General features: G+C 42.6%; 1 protein-coding gene across 1 annotated transcript in view; it reads left to right on the forward strand.

Moving 5' to 3' along the window:
• Positions 1–20,888, forward strand: part of LOC106600588 (kelch-like protein 24) — a 59,151-nt gene that overhangs the window by 28,310 nt on the left and 9,953 nt on the right. The window contains exon 6 of the mRNA XM_014192066.3: positions 17,606–17,794. Coding sequence (XP_014047541.1) covers positions 17,606–17,794 — 189 coding nt within the window. The remainder of the gene's footprint in view (positions 1–17,605; positions 17,795–20,888) is intronic.

Genomic DNA, 20,888 nt, shown 5'->3' on the forward strand with positions numbered 1-20,888 from the left:
TGCAGCAAAGCACCCCCACAACATGAATCTGCCACCCCCATGCTTCACGATTGGGATGGTGTTCTTTGGCTTGCAAGACTCCCCCTTTTTCTTCCAAACATAACGATGGTCATTTCAGGTTATGTCGCTATAGGACTCGTTTTACTGTGGATATAGATACTTTTGTACCTGTTTCCTCCAGCATCTTCACAGGTGCTTTGCTGTTGTTCTGGGATTGATTTGCACTTTTCGCACCAAAGTATGTTCATTTCTAGGACACAGAACTCGTCTCCTTCCTGAGCGGTATGACGGCTGCGTGATCCCATGGTGTTTATACTTGCGTACTATTGTTTGTACAGATGAACATGGCACCTTCAGGCATTTGGAAATTGCTCCCAAGGATGAACCAGACTTTTTTCTGAGGTCTTGGCTGATTTCTTTTGATTTTCCCATGATGTCAAGCAAAGAGGCACTGAGTTTGAAGGTAGACCTTGAAATACATCCACAGGTACACCTCCAATTGACTCAAATGATGTCAATTAGCCTATCAGAAGCTTCTAAAGCCATGACATAATTTTCTGGAATTTTCCAAGCTGTTTAAAGCCACAGTCAACTTAGTGTATGTACATTTCTGACCTACTGGAATTGTGATACAGTGAATTATAAGTGAAATAAATTGTCTGCAAACAATTGTTGGAAAAATGACTTGTGTCATGCACAAAGTAGATGTTCTAACCGACTTGCCAAAACTATAGTTTGTTAACAAGAATTTTGTGCAGTGGTTGAAAAACGAGTTTTAATGACTCAAACCTAAGTGTATGTAAACTTCCGACTTCAACTGTATTATAGTAGAATGAGGAAGAGTGGATAAACAGTAGTTCTCCACTTCCTAGATGTGATATGACATTGGTCAGCAGCAGGCAGAGAAAATAAGTTAGTCATGAATTCCTCCAGTGTTTTTCATTGGTGTCCCGTCCCCCTATTCTCTTTAGAAATTGTATCATCAGTCCACACTGTTGAACTGTTACAGTCTAGTTTTCCATCTCTGCCTTCTGGCTAATAATGACATCATGTGATTAGCATCTCATGCTTCCCCCGGTCGCCTCAGGATCTACAAACCACCACTTAAACTTAAACTCAAGCTTCCTGTAGCCAGAGGGCCATCCTAATATGCAGATATGGAAATTCCCCTTTTATCTCATATAGAGGCCGGTTGTGTCATATAGTTATGAAACCATAAATTCATTCAGCCTTTATAGATTGTTGAACTGTTGGCTTTGCAAAATCATCTTTCTGCCAATTCAGCTGTTATGTATTGAGCTCAGCGTTGGGTAGTGTCAGTAACTGCTAGGAGTGGTGGTAGGAGTCAGGCGCAGAGAGCAGAGGTAAGGACATTTGTGTTTATTCCATAAAACACAAAACGGTCGACGCCAACACAACCGGCGTGAAAAATGCAAAGTGCCCAGAACAACAGGTACACAGCATGCATATAAAATAACACTTGTCGATCGCCAGCACATCCCATAACAAAAACACACTCTGACGCAAAATAATCCTGCACAAACCTGGGCGGGCTAAACAGGCTTAAATAACCATAAATCAAGAGAACCAAATGAGGAACAGGTGCAAACAATAAGACATACCAAACGAAAAGGAAAAAGGGATCAGCGGCGGCTAGTAGGCCGGTGACGACGACCGCCGAGCGCCGCCCGAGCAGGCAGGGGAGCCACCTTCGGTGGGATTCGTGACAGGTAGGTTACTTTCAAAATGTATTCTGTTACAGTTACCTGTCCAAAATTCTAAGCAGTAATGTAACTTTTAGATTACCCAAACTCAGTAACGTATTCTGATTAATTTAAATTACTTTTAGATAATTTTCCTCTTAAGAGGCATTAGAAAAAGACCAAAAGAATCCATCAAACACATTTGGTGTGTCAACATAGTGTTCGCTGACTTGTGGTCAGACTCGCTTAGGTGGAACAAATTTAAATATTTTTTTATAATTTTTCTCCCCAATTTCATGCTATCCAATTGGTAGTTACAGTCTTGTCTCATCGCTGCAACTCCCATACGGACTCGTGAGATGCGAAGGTCGAGAGCCGTGCATCCTCCAACCAAGCCGCACTGCTTCTTGACACAATGCCCGCTTAACCCGGAAGCCAGCCACACCAATGTGTTGGAGGAAACACCGTACACCTGACGACCGTGTCAGCGGGCATTCGCCCGGCCCGCCACAGGAGTCACTAGAGCGCGATGGGACAAGGACATCCAAACCCTCCCCTAACCCGGACAGCGCTGGACCAATTGTGCGCCGCCCAATTGGGTCTCCCTGTCGCGGCCGGCTGCGACAGAGCCTGGACTTGAACCAGGATCTCTAGTGGCACAGCTAGCACTGCGATGCAGTGCCTACGACCACTACGCCACTCTGGAGGCCTGGAACAAATTTAGACTTGCACGTTTTTTCAATGCTGAATGGAATGTCATTGAGAAAATAGAAAGGTGTCATAATATATTTTTATCGTTAACATCCTTTCTGAATTTAAAAGTAATCCAAGAAGTAATCATATAGTTTTTCAAAAGTATCTGTAATCTGATTGCAGTATGTTTTGCTTGAAAAGTAACTGATTACAGTTAGTTTGTTTGTAATCAGATTACATGTAACTGATTCCTAAGCCTAACTATCATATTTGGTCCCATCCAATTATATTTCACCATGGGTCGTGTCCAAAAGACCCATACTAGCGTACTACATACTTAAACTGCATACTCATTTCGGCATTTGATCTAGTAGAATTCACTCATCTTTCCTGACTCACGTACACGGCAACAGCTGAAAATCTGATTAATTGACGCGCTGTACCAAAATGAACGAATGACGGGAGTCAATGCAATCGCGCATTAGATGATGCATACGGAGGACTATTTTTGAAATGAGTATGCTAGTATGGGAATTCGAACTCGACCCATGTCTCCGCCCCATTTTAAACCATGATCATTACTTGCATCTTGACAATGTGAGGTGAATTGGAGTGAAACAAATGTACTGTAGTAGTGTTTCCTATTTATTTTCTTTACTATTTGTTTTCTTCTGTACCCAGTGGTTTTCACAAGCAAAGATCTAATTGGATCAGACTGTAACTGATCCACCACCATCCTCCTATTATAGGGAACTAGAAATGCCAAACTGAATGGAAACCATATCAAACCTGTTGTTTTTACCATATTCTGATGCCTGTGTGTTTTATAGTTGTATTTTATTGCTCTGGTGTGCCCATTTAGCTGTGCTGTGTTTGTGTGTGTGTGTGTGTGTGTGTGTGCACATGTGTGTGCTTGTGGGGAAGCTGGTTACTTAATTGTGTTGTGGTAAGGCAGGCCTGTAGGGTGTAGATAAGACCAATGCAGGCTGGCCACAATCAGGCCCTGTAGTGCCAGAGAAAGCATGTTTTGAGCAATCGATGCAAATCACAACACACCGCCCGTGTCATGCTGTTACTGACTGAGGCTGTTAAAAGGCTGTCTTCATTTTGCCATTTTGTCATTAGACTGTCAGCTTTAATAATACCAGGTAATAACAGCATGGATGCTATTAAGATTAATATTAAGGAAAACATTGTTACAAAAGTGGTCAGCATTTGTTTTGGTTAATGATGGTCTTTAAAATGTACTAATAAATGCTATGAAATGAGGATAGACTTGACGACTCAACAGTAGGTAGCAAAGCTACAATTACATCTGTTGAAATACAGTGCATTCGGAAAGTATTCAGACCCCTTGATTTTTTCCACATTTTGTTATTCTAAAATGCATTAAATAGTTTTTTTCCCTCATCAAAACTGTTTTTTAGAAATTAAAAACTGAAATATGACCTTTACGTAAGTATTCAGATCAGACCCTTAGTCAGTACTTTGTTGAAGCACCTTTTGCAGCGATTACAGCCTCGAGTCTTCTTGGGTATGACGCTACAAGCTTGGCACACCTGCAATTTGGGAGTTTCTCCCATTCTTCTCTGCAGATCCTCTCAAGCTCTGTCAGGTTGGATGGGGAGTGTCGCTGTATAACTATTTTTAGTTCTCTCCAAAGATGTTTGATCGGGTTCAAGTCCGGGCTCTGGCTTGGCCACTCAAGGACATTCAGAGACTTGTCCCGAAGCCACTCCTGCTTTGTCTTGGCTGTGTGCTTAGTGTCATTGTCCTGTTGGAAGGTGAACCTTCACCCCAGTCTGAGGTCCTGAGTGCTCTGGAGCAGGTTTTCAAACCACATGCTGTTGTCATTTGCATATTCCAGTCAAACAGACCACTAAAAGCATGTCAACAGAGACGTCACGGTATGTGCGTCCGCAAACACCTGTGTTAGTGCTGAGCGATTATCCAAAATGTCAGTTATTTTTACAGTACCACTTTGAACACCTACTCATTCAAGGGTTTTTCTTAATTTTGAATTATTTTCTACATTGTAGAATAATAGTGAAGACATCAATACTATGAAGTAACACATATGGAATCATGTAGTAACCAAAAAAGTGTTAACCTCTATGGGCTAGGTGGGACGCTAGCGTGCCACCCGTGGTGCACTCCATCAACAGCAGGTGCATTTCAAGAGCGGCAAATTTGAATCCAAATAAATGTCAAAATTCAAATTTTTCAAACATACAACTATTTTACACCCTTTGAAAGATAAACATCTCCTTAATCTAACCACGTTTTACGATTTCAAAAAGGTTTTACGGCGAAAGCATAAATTTAGAGTATGTTAGGACAGTACATTTACAAGAGTTGTGTGTAATGTTTTGTCAAGTCAAAGACAGGGTCACCAAAACCATAAAACCAGCTAAAATGATGCACTAACCTTTTACAATCTCCATCAGATGACACTCCTAGGACATTATGTTAGACAATGCATGCATTTTTAGTTCTATCAAGTTCATATTTATATCCAAATACAGCGTTTTACTATGGCATTGATGTTGAGGAAATCGTTTCCCTCCAATAACCGGCAGTCAAGTCAGCGTCACAAATTAAATAATTAAAATTAGAAAACATTGGTAAAATATTATATTGTCATTTAAAGAATTATAGATTTACATCTCTTGAACGCAATCAACTTGCCAGATTTAAAAATAACCTTACTGGGAAATCACACTTTGCAATAATCTGAGCACTGCGCCCAGAAAAATACGCGTTGCGATACAGACTAGACGTCATGTTGGGGAGATCTAAAATCGAAAATACTATGTAAATAATCCATTACCTTTGATTCTCTTCATCAGATGTCACTTCCAGGTATCACAGGTCCATAACGAATGTAGTTTTGTTCAAAAAAGCTCATCATTTATGTCCAAAAATCTCCGTCTTGTTAGCACATGATCTAAGCCAGCCGGACTTCTCGTCATGAACGAGGGGAAAAAATATATTTACGTTCGTTCAAACATGTCAAACGTTGTATAGCATAAATCATTAGGGCCTTTTTTTTAACCAGAACATGAATAATATTCAAGGTGGACGAATGCATACTCTTTTATAACGTATTGGAACGAGGGTACCCAACATGAACTCGCGCGCCAGGTGTCTAATGGGACATCATCGTTCCATGGCTCTTGTTCGGTCAGATCTCCCTCCAGAAGACTCAAAACACTTTGTAAAGGCTGGTGACATCTAGTGGAAGCAATAGGAAGTGCCAAAATATTCCTCAGCCCCTGTGTTTTTCAATGGGATAGGTTTAAAGTCAATACAACACATCAGGTATCCACTTCCTGTCAGAAAATGTCTCAGGGTTTTGCCTGCCAAATGAGTTCTGTTATACTCACAGACACCATTCAAACAGTTTTAGAAACTTTACAGTGTTTTCTATCCATATATAATAAGTATATGCATATTCTAGTTACTGGGTAGGATTAGTAACCAGATTAAATCGGGTACATTTTTTTTATCCAGACGTGCAAATGCTGCCCCCTAGCCCTAACAGGTTAAACAAATGAAAACATACACTGCTCAAACAAATAAAGGGAACACTAAAATAACACATCCTAGATCTGAATGAATGAAATAATCTTATTAAATACTTTTTTCTTTACATAGTGGAATGTGCTGATGACAAAATCACACAAAAATAATCAATGGAAATCCAATTTATCAACCCATGGAGGTTTGGATTTGGATTACCTAGACATACTGACCAGCTCAAATAGACAGAAGCGTGTTATATTGCAGACCATTATCTCAGCCAATCATGGCTAGCGGCAAGGTTGTTGGCTTTATCTTTGGCTAAACCAACTAGGCTCATAATTTAACCATTTTATTCGTATTTACAGATGGCATATCATATAAAAATGTGTTTGCTATGTCGTAGACGAATATGTTTGTTACTACGCTGTACGACAGTGCCGATAAAAGACGATATCCATCCGGACCTTTGCCACCTAGGAAATGTTTGTCTCTGGACCTTCTCAAATAGTAGTTATAGAAGGCCTAGCCAACATACACTGCTCAAAAAAATAAAGGGAACACTAAAATAACACATCCTAGATCTGAATGAATGAATGAAATAATCTTATTAAATACTTTTTTTCTTTACATAGTTGAATGTACTGACAACAAAATCACACAAAAATAATCAATGGAAATCCAATTTATCAACCCATGGAGGTCTGGATTTGGAGTCACACTCAAAATTAAAGTGGAAAACCACACTACAGGCTGATCCAACTTTGATGTAATGTCCTTAAAACAAGTCAAAATGAGGCTCAGTAGTGTGTGTGGCCTCCACGTGCCTGTATGACCTCCCTACAACGCCTGGGCATGCTCCTGATGAGGTGGCGGGTGGTCTCCTGAGGGATCTCCTCCCAGACCTGGACTAAAACATCCGCCAACTCCTGGACAGTCTGTGGTGCAACGTGGCGTTGGTGGATGGAGCGAGACATGATGTCTCAGATGTGCTCAATTGGATTCAGGTCTGGGGAACGGGCGGGCCAGTCCATAGCACCAATGCCTTCCTCTTGCAGGAACTGCTGACACACTCCAGCCACATGAGGTCTAGCATTGTCTTGCATTAGGAGGAACCCAGGGCCAACCGCACCAGCATATGGTCTCACAAGGGGTCTGAGGATCTCATCTCGGTACCTAATGGCAGTCAGGCTACCTCTGGCGAGCACATGGAGGGCTGTGCGGCCCCCCAAAGAAATGCCACCCCACACCATGACTGACCCACCGCCAAACCGGTCATGCTGGAGGATGTTGCAGGCAGCAGAACGTTCTCCACGGCGTCTCCAGACTCTGTCACGTCTGTCACGTGCTCAGTGTGAACCTGCTTTCATCTGTGGAGAGCACAGGGCGCCAGTGGCGAATTTGCCAATCTTGGTGTTCTCTGGCAAATGCCAAACGTCCTGCACGGTGTTGGGCTGTAAGCACAACCCCCACCTGTGGACGTCGGGCCCTCATACCACCCTCATGGAGTCTGTTTCTGACCATTTAAGCAGACACATGCACATTTGTGGCCTGCTGGAGGTCATTTTGCAGGGCTCTGGCAGTGCTCCTCCTGCTCCTCCTTGCACAAAGGCGGAGGTAGCGGTCCTGCTGCTGGGTTGTTTCCCTCCTACGGCCTCCTCCACGTCTCCTGATGTACTGGCCTGTCTCCTGGTAGCGCCTCCATGCTCTGGACACTACGCTGACAGACACAGCAAACCTTCTTGCCACAGCTCGCATTGATGTGCCATCCTGGATGAGCTGCACTACCTGTGCCACTTGTGTGGGTTGTAGACTCCGTCTCATGTTACCACTAGAGTGAAAGCACCGCCAGCATTCAAAAGTGACCAAAACATCAGCCAGGAAGCATAGGAACTGAGAAGTGGTCTGTGATCACCACCTGCAGAACCACTCCTTTATTGGGGGTGTCTTGCTAATTGCCTATAATTTCCACCTGTTGTCTATTCCATTTGCACAACAGCATGTGAAATTTATTGTCAATCAGTGTTGCTTCCTAAGTGGACAGTTTGATTTCACAGAAGTGTGATTGCCTTGGAGTTACATTGTGTTGTTTAAGTGTTCCCTTTATTTTTTTGAGCAGTATATTTTAAATTTGAGATTCTTCAAATAGCCACCCTTTGCTTTGATGACAGCTTTGCACACTCTTGGCATTCTCTCAACCAGCTTCATGAGGAATGATTTTCCAACCATCTTGAAGGAGTTCCCACATATGCTGAGCACTTGTTGGCTGCTTTTCCTTCACTCTGCGGTCCAACTCACGGTTCAACTCTGCGGTCCAAACCATCTCAATTGGTTTGAGGTCGGGTGATTGTGGAGGCCAGTTCATCTGATGCAGCACTCCATCACTCTCCTTCTTGGTCAATCAGCCCTTACACAGCCTGGTTGTGTGTTGGGTCGTTGTCCTGTTGAAAAACAAATGATAGTCCCACTAAGCGCAAACCAGATTGGATGGCGTATCACTGCAGAATGCTGTGGTAGCCATGCTGGTTAAGTGTGGCTACCATCACTGACAGTGTCACCAGTATAGCACCATCACACCTCTTCCTCCATGCTTCACGATGGGAACCACACATGCGGAGATCATCCGTTCTACTCTGCGTCTCACAAAGACACGGCGGTTGGAACCAAAAATCTAAAATTTGGACTCATTAGACCAAAGGACAGATTTCCACCAATCTAATTGTTTTTTGGCCCAAGCAAGTCTCTTCTTATTATTGGTGTCCTTTAGTAGTGTTTTTTTTTTGCAGTAATTTGACCATGAAGGCCTGATTCACTCATTCTCCTCTGAACAGTTGATGTTGAGATGTGTCTGTTACTTGAACTCTGTGAAGCATTTATTTGGGCTGCATTTTCTGAGGCTGGTAACTCTCTAAAGAACTTGTCCTCTGCAGCAGAGATAACTCTGGCTCTTCCTTTCCTGTGGCAGTCCTCATAAGAGCCAGTTTCATTATAGCGCTTGATTGTTTTTGCGACTGAACTTTCAAAGGTCTTGAAATTTTCCGTATTGACTGACCTTCATGTCTTAAAGTAATGATGGACTGTCGTTTCTCTTTGCTTATTTGAGCTGTTCTTGCCATAATATTGGCTTGGTATTTTATCAAATAAGGCTATCTTCTGTATACCACCCCTACCTTGTCAAAACACAACTGATTGGCTCAAACACATTAAAAAGGAAAGAAATTCCAGAAATTAACTTTTAACAAGGCACACCTGTTAATTGAAATGTATTCCAGGTGACTACCTCATGAAGCTGGTTGAGACAATGCCAAGAGTGTGCAAACCTGTCATCAAGGCAAAGGGTGGCTATTTGAAGAATCTCAAATATAAAATATATTTTGATTTGTTTAACACTATTTTGGTTACTACATGATTCAATATGTGTGATTTCATAGTTTTGATGTCTTCACTATTATTCTACAATGTAGAAAATAGTGAAAATAAAGACAAACACTTGAATGAGTAGGCGACTCCAAACTTTATACTGGTGCTGGACATCGGTTCAATTATTTCTTTTTTTTCTTCTGTGAGCTCAATGCGCACATTGCACTGCAGTTTCTCTAGAGAAAATCAGATAATGTCTGAACTGTGCGATGTAGTAGGGAGTTGTAGTTTCCAACATGCCAATGTTCTACATACAGTAGTTTAGCGCAGAAAACGTGATAATTAACTACAATGACCATAATCCATTGCGCGTCTACTTGTCCGGTCTGTGTTTCTTTTACGCCTGCTATGTAATACAGAAGAATACCCAATTAAGATGGGATACATAGAGAGCAGTTTCTTTGCAAGGTACACTACATGACCAAAATTATGTGGACACCTGTTCGTTGAAATCTCATTCCAAAATCGTGGGCATTAATATGGAGTTGGTCCCCCCTTTGCTGCTATTACAACCTCCACTCTTCTGGGAAGGCTTCCACTAGATCTTGGAACATTGCTGTGGGGACTTGCTTCCATTCAGCCATGAGCATTTGTGAGGTCGTGCACTGATGTTGGCCGATTAGGCCTGGCTTGCAGTCTGCGTTCCAATTCATCCCAAAGGTGTTTGATGGGGTTGAGGTCAGGGCTCTGTGCGAGCCAGTCAAGTTCTTCCACACCGATCTCGACAAACCATTTCTGTATGGACCTCACTTTGTGTATGGGGGAATTGTCATGCTGAAACAGGAAAAGGCCTTCCCCAAACTGTTGCCACAAGGTTGGAAGCATAGAATCTGCTAGAATGTCATTGTATCCTGTAGCATTAAGTGTTCCCTTCACTGGAACTAAGGGGCCTAGCCTAAACCATGAAAAACAGCCCCAGACCATTATTCCTCCACCACCAAACTTAACAGTTAGCACTATGCATTGGGGCAGGTAGCGTTCTCCTGGCATCCGTCAAACTTAGATTCTGCCAGATGGTGAAGCGGGATTCATCACTCCAGAGAACACGATTCCACTACTCCAGAGTCCAATAGCGGCGAGCTTTACACTACTCCAGCCATTACGTGCTTCAGCACTCGGCGGTCCCGTTATGTGAGCTTGTGTGGTCTACCATTTGGCGGCTGATCCGTTGTTGCTCCTACATGTTTCCACTTCACAATAACAGCACTTACAGTTGACCGGGGCAGCTTTAGCAGGGCAGAAATTTGACAAACTGACTTGTTGGAAAGGTAGCATCCTATGACGATGCCACGTTGAAAGTCACGGAGCTCTACCATATGGGCCATTTTACTGCCAATGTTTTACTATGGAGATTGCATGGCTGTGTGCTTGGTTTTATACACCTGTCAGCAACGGGTTTGGCTGAAATAGCCGAATCCAGACATTTAAAGGGGTGTCCACATACTTTTGTATATGTAGTCCATCTCTACCTGAAAATCCATTATCTAATTGATTGACTGTTGGCATTCAGCAGTCATAAAAGTATACCTTATTTACTTTGAAGAACTACTGAAATTGGGAATTTGTCAGACAGCATAGGCAGCAGCTCTAAAAAGATTAGATGATTAATTGGAATTAAATAATGAAGTCATCAAATAAAACAAAATGATGTCAAGTTAAAAAATAATCAAAATAGCTGACACCATTCAGTTATTTTTGTGAAACCAGACAAGCCACAATATGTAACTTCTTGGGCGACCCAATCAAATTCACATAGAAAGTTGAGTTCTAGATAGTTTATTCTCATTGAAAGCAAGTCTAGGAGGGGTAGATCAAATCAAATAGGATTTGTCACATGCGCCGAATACCACAGGTGTAGACATTACAGTGAAATGCTTACTTACAAGCCCTTAACCAACAATGCTGTAAGAAGTTTTAAGAAAGTGTTAAGTAACATTTTTTAAATAAAAGTAACAAATAATTATATACAGGGGGTGCCGGTACAGAGTCAATGTGCGGGGGCACTGGTTAGTCGAGGTAATTGAGGTAATATGTACATGTAGGTAGAATTATTAAAGTGTCTATGCATAGTTAATAAACAGATAGTAGTAGCAGCAGCGTAAAAGGGGGGGGGGGGCAATGCAAATAGTCTGGGTAGCCCTTTGATTAGCTGTCTTATGGCTAGGGGATAGAAGCTGTTAAGAAGCCTTTTGGACCTAGACTTGGCGCTCTGGTACCGCTTGCCGTGTGGTAGCAGAGAGCACAGTCTATGACTAGGGTGGCTTCCTCTGACACCGCCTGGTATAGAGGTCCTGGATGGCAGGAAGCTTGGCCCCAGTGATATACTGGGCCGTATGCACTACCCTCTGTAGTGCCTTGCGGTCGGAGGCCGAGCAGTTGCCATACCAGGCAGTGATGCAACCCGTCAGGATGCTCTCGATGGTGCAGCTGTAGAACCTTTTGAGGATCTGAGGATCCATGCCAAGTCTTTTCAGTCTCCTGTTCTAATAGGATTTGTCGTGCCCTCTTCACGACTGTCTTAGTGTGTTTAGACCATGATAGTTTCTTGGTGATGTAGACACCAAGGAACTTGAAGCTCTCAACCTGCTCAACTACATCCCTGTCGATGAGAATGGGGGTTTGCTCGGTCCTCCTTTTCCTGTAGTCCACAATCGTCTCCTTTGTCTTGATCACGTTGAGGGAGAGTTTGTTGTCCTGGCACCAAATGGCCAGGTCTTTGAACTCCTCCCTATAGGTTGTCTCATTGTTGATCAGGCCTTCTACTGTTGTGTCATTGGCAAACTTGATGATGGTGTTGGAGTCGTGCCTGGCCATGCAGTCATGAGTGAACAGGGTGTACAGTAAGGGACTGAGCACGCACCCCTGAGCGACCCTCGTGTTGAGGAGCAGTGTGGCGGATGTTTTGTTACCTACTCTTACCACCAGGAAGTCCAGGATCCTGTTGCAGAGTGAGGTGTTTAGTCCCAGGGTCCTTAGCTTAGTGATTAGCTTTGAGGGCACTATGGTGTTGAACGCTGAACTGTAGTCAATGAATAGCATTCTCACATAGGTGTTGCTTTTGTCCAGGTGGGAAAGGGCAGTGTTGAGTTAAAGAGAGTGCATCATCTGTGGATCTGTTGGGGTGGTATGCAAATTGGAGTGGGTCTAGGGTTTCTGAGATAATGTTGTTGATGTGAGCCATGGCCAACCTTTCAAAGCACTTCATGGCTACAGACGTGAGTTCTACGGGTCAGTAGTCATTTAGGCAGGTTACCTTAGTGTTCTTGGGTACAGGGACTATGGTGGTCTGCTTGAAACATGTTGGTATTACAGACCCAGTCAGGGACAGGTTTAAAATGTCGGTGAAGACACTTGCCATTTGGTCAGCGCATGCTCAGAGTACACGTCCTGGTAATCCGTCTGGCCCTGTTTAAAGGTCTTACTCACATTGGCTACAGAGAGCGTGATCACACAGTTGTCCGGAACAGCTGATGCTCTCATGCATGTTTCAGTGTTACTTGCCTCGAAGCCAACATAGAAGTAATTTAGCTGATACTGGGCAGCTTGCGGCTATGCTTCCCTTTGTAATAGTTTGGAAGCCCTGCCACATCCAACGAGTGTCGGAACCGATGTAGTACATTTCAATCATAGTCCTGTATTGAAGCTTTGCCTGTTTGATGGTTCGTCAGAGGCCATAGCGGGATTTCTTATAAGCTTCCGGGTTAGAGTCCCGCTCCTTGAAAGCGGCAGCTCTAGCCATTAGCTCAGTGCAGACGTTGCCTGTAATCCATGGATTCTGGTTGGGGTACGTAAGGTCACTGTGGGGACGACGTCATTGATGCACTTATTGATGAAGCCAGTGACTCATGTGGTGTACTCCTCAATGCCATCGGCAGAATCCCGGAACATATTCCAGTCTGTGCTAGCAGAACAGTCCTTTAGCTTAGCATCTGCTTCATCTGACCACTTTCTTATTGACCGAGTCACTGTGGCATGTCAAGAAGCTGTTTAAACAGCATGATCATTACACAGGTGCACCTTGTTTTGGGACAATAAAAGGCCACTCTAAATGTGAAGATTTGTCACACCACTCAATGCCACAGATGTCTCAAGTTTTAACGGGAGGGTCTTGACCTGACTGCAGTTTGGCATTGTAACCAACTTCAGTGGGCAGTCAACAACCTGGTCAACTCTATGCGAAGGGGATGTGTGAGGCAAATGATTGTCACACCAGATACTGACTGGTTTTCTGATCCACACCCATACCTTTTTTTTAAAGGTATCTATGACCAACAGATGCATATCAGTATTCCCAATCGACTGATTTCCTTATATGAACAGTAACTCAGTATAATCTTTGAAATTGTTGCATGTTGCGTTTTATATTTTTGTTCTGTGTACATACTATATATCTTCTGTGAGTCATATCTGTTGCATTTGTTTAAGGAGATTGTGTGAAATGGAGGGGAAACAGGGGTGTTGGTCTGTCCTGTTGTTAGCAGCACGTGGCTCTGCTCTGACTCCTGTGGGTAGCATGGTGCATGGTTTGAACACGCACACATACGAACACATAAAAAATACCTACAGTAGCAATATTTCTCTACCTCTCTCTCTCTCCCTATATATATATATATATATATATATATATGTATATATATTATTCTTTTTTTTCCCAGTTTGGAAAGTAGGCAGAATTTATTAACTGGCTCAGTTGCTATGCAAATAACCAGGTGTTCAGTCAGCTTCCCTCTCATTTCTCTTTCCCGCTCTCTTCCTCCTCCCCCATCTCTTTGTCCTTTATTTGTCTCTTGCTTACCTTCTCTGTTTCTCTAGAAGTGTCTAGTTCAATTCAATTTTAATTTAACGGCTTTATTGGCATGGGAAACATTTGTTAACACTGCCAAAGCAAGTGAAGTAGATAATAAACAAAAGTGAAATAAACAATAAAAATTAACAGTAAACATTACACTCACAGAAGTTCCAAAAGAATAAAGACATTTCAAATGTCCTATTATGTCTACATACAGTTGTAACGATGTGCAAATAGTTAAATTTCAAAAGGGAAAATAAACATAAATATGGGTTGTATTTACAATGGTGTTTGTTCTTCACTGGTTGCCTTTTTCTTGTGGCAACAGGTCTCAAATCTTGCTGCTATGATGTCACATTGTGGTATTTCACCCAGTAGATATGGGAGTTTATCAAAATTGGGTTTGTTATCGAATTCTTTGTGGATCTGTCTAATCTGAGGGAAATATATGTCTCTAATATTGTCATATATTTGGCAGCTCAGTTTCCACCTCATTTTGTGGGCAGTGTTCACATAGTTCACATGTCTTCTCTTGATAGCCAGGTCTGCCTACGGCGGCCTTTCTCAATAGCAAGTCTCTGTCTCTCTTTCCTTTCTTCCTATTTCTCTCTTAATCTCTACCTCCACCCCCTCTCTCATCCTCCCTTGCGATCTCCCTCCCTCTCTTCCTCTCTACCTGTTCACCTGCCTATGTAGAAGAGAGGCGGGAACAGCCAAGAGGCAACAGGTTGCATAAGAGACGTGTTGATGTGTTTGTATATCAGTTGAACCAGTCAGACTGTCTGCTCTCTGTCTCTCTGGCACCCATCCACATCCTTCAGTTTTACCTCAACCTTACTGAATTTATATGCTTTGAACCCATTAACATCAACCACCAGGGGACTGTCAAGTAAGTTATAGTCAAATACTGTATGGAAAATTATATTTACCATTGACAATTTCTTCTATTCAGCAGTTAAAAAAGAACAGTTTTGAAATGTGTATTTTTTGCTATTGGATTAAATGGTAGTTAAAATGACTAAATGGTGAGCCTGTCATTATCTGATGTATTGGTGACTAAACAATGTTCTCATGGTATTTCACGGAAAACTTCGGTTTTACATGAATGACTCGGGTGAAAGATATGTGAAACCCAATGAATTCACAATCAAAGGTTCTGAACATGAAATAGGACTCACACTGCTGTGACAAAGATGAGTTTGAATCAGCCATCCACTCCATACCGGAATTTGGAAATTGTATGTGTGTATGTGCGTGTGCGTGCGCAGTGTGAGATGTAGTGTGATTGAGTTGAAGAGCTAGTTTATCTGATGTGGTTACTGTCTGCTATGTCTTTAATGTATTACCCGTGACACACACACAAATAGGAGGGTTATGGTGCCAGTTGTAATGAAGTCATATATAGTTGGTTTCTCAAATGACTGCCTCGCCTGCTTCACCAACTACGCTCAGACAGAGTTCAGTGTGTCAAATCAGAGGGCCTGTTGTCTGGACCTCTGGCAGTCTCTATGGGGGTGCCACAGGGTTCAATTCTCGGGCCGACTCTTTTCTCTGTATACATCAATGATGTCGCTCTTGCTGCTGGTGATTCTCTGATCCACCTCTACGCATACGACAACATTCTGTATACTTCTGGCCCTTCTTTGGACACTGTGTTAACTAACCTCCAGATGAGCTTCAATGCCATACAACTCTCCTTCCGTCCATCACTACTCTGGACGGGTCTGACTTAGAATATGTGGACAACTACAAATACATAGGTGTCTGGTTGGACTGGAAACTTTCCTTCCAGACTCACATTAAGCATCTCCAATCCAAAATTAAATCTAGAATCAGCTTTCTGTTTCGCAACAAAGCATCCTTCACTCATGCTGCCAAACATACCCTCGTAAAACTGACTATCCTACCGGTCCTTGACGTCGGCGATGTCATTTACAAAATAGCCTCCAACACTCTACTCAGCAAATTGGATGCAGTCTATCACAGTGCCATCCGTTTTGTCATCAAAGCCCCAATACTACACACCACTACAACCTGTATGCTCTCGTTGGCTGGCTCTCGCTTAATATTCGTCGCCAAACCCACTGGCTCCAGGTCATCTATAAGTCTTTGCTAGGTAAAGCCCCGCCTTATCTCAGCTCACTGGTCACCATAGCAGCACCCACCCGTAGCACGCACTCCAGCAGGAATATTTCACTGGTCACCCCCAAAGCCATTTCCTCGTCTGGAGGCTGGAGACTCATATCCTTCACTAACTTTAAGCATCAGTTGTCAGAGCAGCTTACAGATCATTGCACCTGTACATAGCCTATCTGTAAATAGCCCACCCAACTACATCATCCCCATACTGTTATTTATTTTTTTGCCCCTTTGCACCCCAGTATCTCTAATTACACATGAATCTTCTGCACATCTATCACTCCAGTGTATAATTGCTAAATTGTAATTATTTTGCCACTATGGCCTATTTATTGCCTTACCTCCCTAATCTTACTTCATTTGCACACATTGTATATAGACTTTTCTATTGTGTTATTGGACTGTACATTTGTTTATTCCATGTGTAACTCTGTGTTGTAGTTTTTGTCGCACTGCTTTGCTTTATCTTGGCCAGGTTGCAGTTGTAAATGAGAACTTTTTCTCAACTGGCCTACCTGGTTAAATAAAGGTGAAATAATACTTTTAAAAAAAAGCATGAATCATGTCATCTTATACCGTTTACCGGATTGACCGGTTCTACCTCAAGAGGCAGGAACTGGTATACACACATGGAACAGTGGCTTCTTGTAAACAAACCTGTCTCTATGCCACAGACAATGGCACTGTGCATGCATGCATGGGTGCGTGCGTGCGTTCGTATGTGTCATGCAGTACCAGTAACCAAAAAAGTGTTAAACAAATCAAAATATATGATATATTTAAGATTCTTCAACGTAGCCACCCTTTGCCTTGTTGCACACTCTTGTCATTCTCTCAACCAGCTTCATGAGGTAGTCATCTGAAATGCATTTCAATTAAGGTCAATTAACTTATAACAAGGCACACCTGTTAATTTAAATGCATTCCAGGTGACTACCTCATGAAGCTGGTTGAGAGAATGCCAAGAGTGTGCAAAGCTGTAATCAAGGCAAAGGGTAGCTATTTGAAGAATCTCAAATATAAAATATATTTTGATTTGTTTAACACTTTTTTTGGTTACTGCATGATTCCATATGTGTTATTTCATAGTTCTGATGTCTTCACTATTATTCTACAATGTAGAAAATGGTAAAATAAAGACAAACCCTTGAATGAGTAGGTGTGTCCAAACGTTTGACTGGTACTGTATATGCAGTGTTTAGGCACGATTTTGTGTGTGCACAGGTTGAACACTCTTGGCAGTGGAATTCTTACCAGAGGTGTGTGTGCATTGTAGCCAATGCAAACGCTAATCAATATTGTTCTAACCACTGTGATTATATGTGTGTTCTCTGTACAGGTCTATGCAGTGGGAGGGTATGACGGTCAGAGTCGTCTGAGCAGTGTGGAGTGCTATGACTCCTTCTCTAACCGCTGGACAGAGGTGGCTCCCATGAAGGAGGCAGTCAGTTCTCCGGCCGTGTCCAGCTGTGCTGGGAAGCTCTTTGTCATCGGGGGAGGGCCCGATGACAACACTTGCTCTGATAAGGTGGGTAGACCCATAGGGTACACCATACACATGGATAACTGGCTAAGATGCACCTTTACCTTTTGTAGATACACCACACGTTAGATAAACATGGATAATAGAAAAGGTTTGATACACACCTACACCATACCTTTCAGATATGAACTTATAAATCCCAGTAATGAATGAATGTTGTTAACTTACCTTTACTGTCCTTATTTGTCATTCAAGAGGAAATTCTTTCCACAGTTCATAACAGTTACACTTATACAGTACATCAACAACCCTCTGTCTCCACCACCACCACCATCACCACCCCTCCCCTTATGCATTCATAACAATAAACAGGGATTCTGATTTTGGAATCAAGTACTTGTGAGATTTGCGCCTACCCTACACCTCGATCCAATAACACTGTCTAATAACCCAGACTGACATTACAACACAAGGGTTGAATAAGGTGGAGGTTTATTCAGATCAAGTACAGTTAGTGAAACCAGAGTCAGATGAGTCAAACCATGTTTTCCATGCTAAAATATGCAATAGGCAATATTTTAATGAGGTTTAATGAGACACCTTTTATAGTTCATCAGTTGTCATTGGAGGTGTTGTGACATCAGCCAGAGAGCAATATCACCACACCTCCCTATAGCTGGAGGGAGGATGGAGGACTAGGGAATGGCCCTATAGCTGGAGGGAGGATGGAGGACTAGGGAATGGCCCTATAGCTGGAGGGAGGATGGAGGACTAGGGAAGGTATATCACCACACCTACCTATAGCTGGAGGGAGGATGGAGGACCAGGGAATGGCTCTATAGCTGGAGGGAGGATGGAGGACTAGGCAAGGGATATCACCACACCCAGCTATAGCTAGATGGAGGACTAGTGAAGGGCCAAGACTACAGTGGTGGTCATAATGGATCAATTCCAATCTTATTGGTCACATACACATGGTTAGCAGAAATGCTTGTTATTCTAGTTCCGACAGTGCAGTAATATCTAACAAGTAATCTAAAAATTCCCCAACAACTAACTAATACCCACAGATTTAAAGGGGTGAATGAGAATATGTACATATAAGTATATGGATGAGCGATGGCCAAGCGGCATAGGCAAGGTGCAATAGATGGTATAAAATACAGTTGAAGTCGGAAGGTTACATACACTTAGGTTGGAGTCATTAAAACTCGTTTTTCAACCACTCCACAAATGTATTGTTAACAAACTATAGTTTTGGCAAGTCGGTTAGGACATCTACTTTATGCATGACACAATTAATTTTTCCAACAATTGTTTGCAGACAGATTATTTCACTTATAATTCACTGTATCACAATTCCAGTGGGTCAGTGTCACGGCTGTCGTTGGGTAGAGAGGACCAAAATGCAAGCGGGATGTGGATACTCATCTTTTTAATGTAAAGAATGAAGCAAACACGGAAAAACAATAACGACTCACGACAGGCTAACAGGCTATACATACAAAAATAATAGCAGTGCTAGCGCAACAACCCACAAACCCAAGTGAAAAACACACACCTAATATATGACTCCCAATCAGGAACAACGATAACCAGCTGTCCCTGATCGGGAGCCACACAGACCAACATAGAAACATACAACCCAGAACAAACATACACAGATATCTTCTGCCATGTCCTGACCAAATACTACACAACTACACCCTTTGCTGGTCAGGACGTGACAGTCAGAAGTTTACATACACTAAGTTGACTGTGCCTTTAAACAGCTTGGAAAATTCTAGAAAATGTCATGGCTTTAAAAGCTTCTGATAGGCTAATTGACATCAATTGAGTCAATTGGAGGTGTACCTGTGGATTTATTTCAATGCCTACCTTCAAACTCAGTGCCTCTTTGCTTGACATCATGGGAAAATCAAAAGAAATCACCCAAGACCTCAGAAAAAAAATTGTAGATCTCCACAAGTCTGGTTCATCCTTGGGAGCAATTTCCAAACGCCTGATGGTACCACGTTCATCTGTACAAACAATAGTATGCAAGTATAAACACCATGGGACCACTCAGCCGTCATACCGCTCAGGAAGGAGACGCGTTCTGTCTCCTAGAGATTAACGTATTTGGTGCGAAAAGTGCAAATCAATCCCAGAACAACAGCAAAGGACCTTGTGAAGATGCTGGAGGAAACAGGTACAAAAGTATCTATATCCACAGTAAAACGAGTCCTATATCAACATAACCTGAAAGGCCACTCAGCAAGGAAGAAACCACTGCTCCAAAACCGCCATAAAAAAAGCCAGACTACGGTTTGCCACTGCACATGGGGACAAAGATCGTACTTTTTGGAGAAATGTCCTCTGTTCTGATGAAACAAAAATAGAACTGTTTGGCCATAATGACCATCGTTATGTTTGGAGGAAAAAGGGGTCGGCTTGCCAGCCGAAGAACACCATCCCAACCGTGAAGCACGGGGGTGGCAGCATCATGTTGTGAGGGTGCTTTGCTGCAGGAGGGACTAGTGCACTTCACAAAATAGATGGAATCATGAGGTAGGAAAATGGCAAATTATGTGGATATATTGAATCAACATCTCAAGACATCAGTCAGGATGTTAAAGCTTGGTTGCAAATGGGTCTTCCAAATGGACAATGACCCCAAGCATGCTTCCAAAGTTGTGGCAAAATGGATTAAGGACAACAAAGTCAAGTATTGGAATGGCCATCAGAAAGCCCTGACCTCAATCCTATAGAAAATTTGTGAGCAGAACTGAAAAAGCGTGTGCGAGCAAGGAGGTCTACAAACCTGACTCAGTTACACCACCTCTGTCAGGAGGAATGGGCCAAAATTCACCCAACGTATTGTGGGAAGCTTGTGGAAGGCTACCCGAAATGTTTGACCCAAGTGTAACGCGTGTCGTGTGTGGAGGACCAAGACGCAACAGGGAAGTGTATACTCATCTTTTTTAATATTGAAGAAGGAGAAACAAATATACAATTAACGGACACGACACTAACAGTTCTGTCAGGTGATAAGCACAAAACAGAATACAACTACCCACAATCCACAATACAAACAAACCCCTAATTATAGGACCTTCAATCAGAAGCAACGAGGAGCCGCTGCTTCCAATTGAAGGTC

The sequence above is a fragment of the Salmo salar genome, chromosome 03 (genome assembly GCF_965601325.2).
Source record: "Salmo salar chromosome 03, fSalSal1, whole genome shotgun sequence".
NCBI classification, from domain to species: Eukaryota; Metazoa; Chordata; class Actinopteri; order Salmoniformes; family Salmonidae; genus Salmo; species Salmo salar.